This window comes from Echinops telfairi, unplaced genomic scaffold, assembly GCF_000313985.2.
Source record: "Echinops telfairi isolate 266 unplaced genomic scaffold, ASM31398v2 ScPeMD7_7416;HRSCAF=8454, whole genome shotgun sequence".
NCBI lineage: Eukaryota > Metazoa > Chordata > Mammalia > Afrosoricida > Tenrecidae > Echinops > Echinops telfairi.
Window position 1 is genome coordinate 4,639,977 of NW_022111316.1, and position 6,933 is coordinate 4,646,909.

The following is a 6,933-nucleotide window of genomic DNA, read 5'->3' on the forward strand; positions in this document are numbered from 1 at the left end:
AATATATGGTTGCATAGCACTTGTTAAATAAGCCAAATCCAAACTCGGAACACCAGTCTTTTAAGAGATCACAGAGAAGGGGCTTTCCCAGTTTCTATTAGAAAGCTCAAATTACATAGGGCCCAATTCCATCCAAATAAACAAAAGAGAGCTGCACCTGAGAACAAATCTCTGGAAAATGACAAGATCTGAAATCTTATCCCAAGTCTATTGCCAGCCTTGAAATCCCCACAGTAAACCCAGCACTGAGAAACAGATTAGCATCTTTCTCTTTGGGTAAAGGGATATTATCATCCAAACTCACGAGCTTAGGTCACAGGTGGGTTCTCAGCTCTCCTCTCCTCTCAGCTTGTTAACAGTATGTCATTTCAATGATACCACAAGGTTTTATCACCACCCAACAATGTTACCACAATGCTTTATCACCACCCAGCAATGTTGCCACAATGCTTTATCAACCACCCAGCAATGTTGCCACAATGCTTTATCAACCACCCAACCAGGTGCTATGGAGCCAGCTCCCACTCACAGCAATCTGTGTGCGTCAGGATAGAACTGTGCTCCCTAGGGTTTCCACTGGCTGACTCTTTGGAAGTAGATCACTAGGCCTTTTTTCCCACTAAAATGCTTAGGGAAAGAAATTGAAAAATTACAACTTCTGTGATATGCCAAAAATATTTATGAAAATACATTTTCTTCCAAGTTACTGTTTTGTTACTTCCAAGTTTGTTACATTTTACTGTTTGAGTTACTCTAATTCACACTTTCACTTTGAATTGATGACACAGCCAAGTTTTTTATAGATACCAAACCAAGGATAAAAAAAACCCTCTTAAAAATTAGTCCCCATAATAAAAGCACAGTGCAAGAAACAGGATTTTCCATGGTCTTGGAGAATTCAAATTGGCATTGTTGGTGGTTTTCCTTTTAGTTCAAGTCTAGAATCATTACCACCACCTGTTTTAAGAGGTAGACTATATGCTTTCTGTTCAGTCAACTATTTACTGGTCATCCTGGCCAACAGATGTTCACCTCTTAGCCCTTCTGCCTTTGCTAACAGTCAGGTCTCTACGTCCTAGGAAGTAAGGCTTTGTGCTGACCTCTACTTAAGATCCATGAATCGGATATCCATGATGAGAAGGAAGTTCTTAGGCAGTGGACGGGGGGCTGGAGAGAGGACAGTAAACACTTGATGCTCCAGGTCCACACTGGTCACCACAATGAAGCCAGCAACGCTGGTCTCCGAAAGGTTCTCTTCTGTGCCCTCCGCAGTGCTTACACTCAGGAGGTGATGCACCATATCTCGGCCCGGGGTGACAGGTACTAGCTTCAGTTGATTATCCTCCTGAGACATGCCCAGTGGCAAGCAGGAGTCTGGGATGGTGGGTGCCCCGACTTTGTAGATTTTCACATCTGAAAACTTGACATTGAAGGCATGGGGGTAGAAACAGCCTCGGAATCCATAGAAATACTCCCGGATACGTTCATCCCTACATTCCCGCCTGAAGTCCTTGGAGCGCTCAACTACACCCCCTGACTTAGGGAGCAGCACAGTCCGTACAAAGTGGGGTAGGTCCCGTTTCAGTTCGTTGTACAGCCGTTCTTGATCCAGAACCACAACCACATCTACCTCAAAGGCTGAGGCTGCGTGCACCAGAGCCTGGTAGCCAGAGCCTTTGACCCAGCCACAGGTGTTAATGACACAGCCACTCACAGAGGCCCTCCTGTTCACCTCACACCTTTGGTTGAACACATCTGCCAGACGAGATGTAATCTGCAGAAGAAAGGACCAAGGTGAGAACCAAACAAGACAAACCCAGGCTAGTTAGGATAAGCAATGTTGAATATAAGGGGGGGAAAATTGGTTGCTGTTTCACCTACATAAAGTTATTTCTATTTTATATTAATATATTATTTTATTTTATATTCTATTTATTTATATATATTTATATTATAATATTTTATATTAATTCCATTTTATGTCCTAGTAGAAATCATTGACTCCATTGCTAAGAATTAGCAAAAATCTCAATAAATGGTAAAAAAACAACCAAAAAACCCAGTGTTACTGAGGCAGTTCTGAGTCATGGGAACCCATGTCATGGAATGGTTTTTAATGGTTGTAATCTTTACAGATCTTGGTCGCAATCTTCACAGAAGCATATCTCCAAGCCGCTCTTCCTTAGTACTGCACGATGGGGTCTAACTGCCAACCTTTGGATAAGTGAGTCAAGCACAAACTATTTTTGCTAACACCAAGACTTTTACTAATAGATCTACTGAAATTTTTAACACCTGAGGGTGGCCAATATGCGCATACATCAAAAAGTATTGTTGCATATTCACAGAAACCCTTATTAAAAAAAAATTCAAAATGCGTAGCTACTATTTTTCAACACAGCCTCTCATTAGGCCTGCTGATGGTGGTATTTCCATCTCTCTACCCCTTTCCTGAAGAATTCTGCGCTCTTTGATTTACACATTAAAACGGCAATTTTGGCATCCTCAAGGGACTCAAATTGTGTTCCTTTGAGTTTCTGGAACAAAAAGAAGTCTGAAGGAACAAGGTAAGAACTGTTCATTGGAATGGGGTGGGGTAAGATTTCCCAACAAAATTTTCAAAGGCCAGCCCTTGCTACCGTGGAAAAAAAATGCGAAGGTACATAATCATGAAGGAGAAAAAAAATTTCCCCAGTGCCATTTTCCGCCCTCCCCACCCCGCCTCTTTTAAACCAATGCAGTTTTCCATTTTCTTAAAATTTCTTCCTAATAAGTCCTTGTGATCATCCGGTGGGCTTGGAGAAAAACAAAGACTACCCCTTTGGGATCCCCCAAATCAGATGACACAACCTGAGCTGACCTCTTTGCCTGGGGTTTAATTGACCCAACGGGTCCCCTTGAAGCTGCTGATGGGACCTTTTTGGGAAGGCATCCTAAGGAGACCAAGACCAGTGTTTAACTGAGACAACTTGTTTGCAGCCATCCACTGCTCAGAGAGACATGTTTAAACACACTCGGTTTGGAATAAAGCCATGCACATTTCGGCTGGAAAGATACTAGCTCTATGTCTTGGCTTACCCCCCTGTGTGTGAAATCTTCTCTTCTGAAATCACACAGCAATGAGTTCCAGCTGAGAGGGAGTGGACAGCTGCAGACAGTTTCAACTGGCACACAAGTGTCCAACACACACAGCAATCCCTCCCTTCCCCTCATCAGGGCTCTGACCTTATTATAAAGCTTGATGTTGGTACCAGGAGTGGTAGAGCCAAAATGATAGACCAGAGGAGCCTGAATAGAGAAGCCCTCTTCCACATCGGCTGGCCGTTCAATGTAGAGGGCCCCCATAGTACCAGGGATGGAGACAGAGCCCTGACCCACATCCAGCTCCACGTAAGTGGGACGGCGGCCCAGACGCACTGCATAGTTGAGTAGTAGACGGCAAACTGTGGATTTGCCCACATCCGTGGGACCCACCACCATGACCCGGGGACCTCGCTCTTCTTCCTTCTCCGCCTGCCTCCGCATCTGCTCCAGAGCGGTATGGGTGTTGAGGTACAGTAGCATAGGGGTATCCTTGGATACATACGCCACCTCAGTGCGACCACTCAGTTGGACAGAACAGCCATGCCAAGTGAAAACAGCCACCTTGGCACCAGCGTCAAAGGTGAATTTCTTGTTCCGGGTTAACTCTGTGCCAAAGATTTCTGCCATGCCAGCCAGCAGCTCCAACTGAACGGACTGGGATGCCTCCACCTCAAAGCGAAGTTCTGTCTCTCTCTCTAGTTCAAATTTAGTTGTCGGCTTCTTGTCGTCATTGGCCTCCTCTCCCATTTTGTGGGTGTGGCCGCTAGGCCTGAAAAAGAAACTAAATCTGAAATACAAACCCCAAACCTCACACGAAGTAACAAAAATGAAAACCACACAAATTAAATATGAAGTCTATACATAAGACAGAGACCGCCAGTGTAAGACATGAAAAAAATACATATCAATTATCAAGGGTTCATGAGAGAGGGAGGGTGGGGGGTGGGGGGATGGGGGGGATGAGCTGATACCAAGGGCTCAAGTAGACAGAAAATGTTGTGCACATGATGATAGCAACAAATGTACAAATATGCTTGACACAATGGATGAATGTATGAATTGTGATAAGAGCTGTATGATCCACCAATAAAATGACTGAAATAAAACAAAAGGAAAAATAAACTTTTTTATTACAAAAAGACCAATGTTCAATATCCTCCAGTGAACGTTCTCTTACCCATCACCCATCCACACCGCAACTAGAATGTGAGCATTAGACATTCTTTGAAACGTCATAAGTTCCTTCTCTTTCTATTTGAACTTTTTTTTAATTCATTTTATTAGGGGCTCATACAGCAATTGTGTAAAGCACATTTGTACATTCATTGCCCTCATCATTCTCAAAACGTTTGCTCTCCACTTAAGCCCCTGGCATCAGCTCATTTCTCCCCTCCCTCCCCACTCCCCCTCCCTTGATAATTTATAAATTATTATGTTGTCATATCTTGCCCTGCCCGACATCTCCCTTCACCCACTTTTCTGTTGTCCGTCCCCCAGGGAGGAGGTCACATGAAGATCCTTGGAATTGGTTCCCCCTTTCCAACCCACCCTCCCTTTACCCTCCCAGTATCGCCACTCACACCACTGGTCCTGAAGGGATCATCCGCCCTGGATTCCCTGCATTAGACATTTTTATTTTTGTATTTTCAGTGCCTAGAACGGGCTAAACCAACCCGACATCTCAATAAATACACTGACTGAATAAACATCTCAGACAAGAAAGGGTAGCCATACGAACTACAGTTTAGCAGAGGGCTGACTAGGTTAGTAATCTAGATTTGAGAATTTTACAACAAATTCAATAAATGCCACTCCCCACCCACCTTCGTCAACAAGGCAGAAAGCCTTCAACTCAGACGCAACGCAGAATACCGGGTCTGGATTTAGAAAACAGCGTAAGGCCCGGCTCTGCAACTATTAGCGGTGTCTTTCGGCAAATGACGACTTCTCTGAATCTAGCGCTTCCTCCGCTGTAAACTGAGGGCACTTACACTTCCTCACACACAGGGCTGTCCGGTAAGACAAACACCTGGAAAGGTAAAAGGCACAACAGAAACTTTGACAGCCGAGAAACCGTCCAGAATGCGGACAGACTCCCCACCGCAGTTCTAGCTCCAACATTCGCCTCAGCCTCCCTCGGCGGCGGCGTTTAGGAGCTTATTCCCTCACCCGCACGATCTAGAGTCCAAATCGGCAAACACGAAGTTCTCAAAGCGGGGACCCGAAGACGACCAGCGTCAAGGCTCGCTCGCCCACCACCACGCCGGAAACTAGCACGCTTCCGCACCAGCGCAGAGGAAGTAGACGTGTTCGCGCGAGAATACACGGGCCCGAGCCGGAACAGCGCGTGCCGTCGAGGTCGCCCAGAAGCTAGGTCTTGTGGGAGTTGTAGTCAAAGGATTGTTTTGATCGTGATGCCAACGGTGGTGGGGCCGCAGTCGATATTATGCGCGCGTCAGTGGGCGGGGTTACGCCCCCTACCGGGCGGGGCCTAGCTGACCGGCCAACCCGCTCCGAGGTGCGGCGCTTGCGGGGTCGGTCTAATTCGGACTCCCAGCTCACCTGCTGCCCGGGAAAGTGGAAGGGCTGGCCAGGGTGGGGAGGGGACGTCCACCTGGTGGGTCCCACTGTGGTCTGCTTGACGGGACAGCCAGCCGGGAAGGGGAGGAGTTAGCCAAACTCCGTGTGGGCCGGAGGAAACAGGAGTAGGGAAAGTGGGAAAAAACAGCCTGCTCAACTGACCTGTCCTCCCCTCTCTGACATGGCGCTTGACACAGGGCATTCAAAAAAACGAATGTTTTAAAATAAGAGAATTAACGCCCAAGAGGTGTCTTTCAATTCTTAAGTCATTCAATACCCAACAGCCTTTCTTCCACGGAGCAGGGCATTTTGTTGGAGACTGCTCCCCTCCCTAACACCCCGGGTGGCGTGGTGGTTACCCTTTGTGCTGCTAATCACAAGGTCAACAGTTCAAAGCCACCAGCCGCTGGGAGGGGGGGCGGGAGGGGACGGAGCTTTCTACTTCCGTAAGGAGTCTCAGAAACCGTCAGGGGGCAGTTCTACCCTGTCCAGTAGGGAGACTGTGAGTCGGCCTCGACCCTATGCCAATGAGTTTGGTTGTCCGCCCTAAAACCTTGACAGGTACCCCAGGTCCATCATGTACTCTGCAGCCCGCAAGGTTGCCCATGCGTCTATAAAATGGTCTTACCTGATTGGGGTTTGGAAGCTTAACGTTTGCTATACCACTTGCTCGCACTGTGGTTTTCGGCAAATCACAGGTTTAAACTCTGTGTGACCCAGCTTCTTGTCTGTTAAATGGCTACAATAACAGTACCCAACCTCTTAGAGTTGTTTTGAAGATTGAAAGGAATGATATAAATAAGACCCTAAGCAAATATCTGTCACGTAGACAACAACTAATATCGGCTACGAATTCTTTATTATAGAATAAATATAATAATACCATCCATTTGTACAGTTGTTTGTTTTTTTCCCCCCCGAAATACTTCTTTCACAGCCCCTCCCTATAAAGGTCGAGTTGCTATCTCCAATTTCAGGTGAGGAAGGAAACGAACATGAAGGGACTTGCCCAAACTTCATAGTAAGTAGCTGAGGTCAGACTCAAACCCAGGATTTTGGAATCCCGTTCAGTTGCAATCACACCAAACACTTAAGCCGCCATGGCATAGTGGTTACCCGTTGGAGTGCTAACCATAAGGTCAGCAGTTGCAGACCACCAGCCTCTCCAAGGGAGGAAAAAGGAGGCGCTCTGTTCCCGTGAAGAGCTGCAGTCTGGGAAACTCACAGGGACAGTTCTATCCTGTCCTATAGGGCTGCTGTGAGTAGGCA

The 6,933-nt window shown here is 46.5% G+C and overlaps 1 protein-coding gene across 3 annotated transcripts; it reads right to left on the reverse strand.

Moving 5' to 3' along the window:
- Positions 1–661: 661 nt before the first annotated feature.
- On the reverse strand, positions 662–5,343 carry CLP1 (cleavage factor polyribonucleotide kinase subunit 1). Of its 3 annotated transcripts, XM_045297063.1 has the most exons (4): positions 5,254–5,343; positions 4,908–5,113; positions 3,226–3,853; positions 662–1,774 (listed from the first exon to the last, which is right to left on the reverse strand). In XM_045297063.1, the coding sequence occupies exons 3-4, from the start codon at positions 3,829–3,831 to the stop codon at positions 1,103–1,105; spliced, it is 1,278 nt and encodes a 425-aa protein (XP_045152998.1). In that variant the 5' UTR covers positions 3,832–3,853; positions 4,908–5,113; positions 5,254–5,343; the 3' UTR covers positions 662–1,102. The 3 variants fall into 3 exon arrangements, with proteins under 3 accessions (XP_045152998.1, XP_045152999.1, XP_004714965.1); XM_045297064.1 differs by lacking the exon at positions 4,908–5,113 and having other exon boundaries at positions 5,254–5,319; XM_004714908.2 differs by having other exon boundaries at positions 4,908–5,315.
- Positions 5,344–6,933: the final 1,590 nt, after the last annotated feature.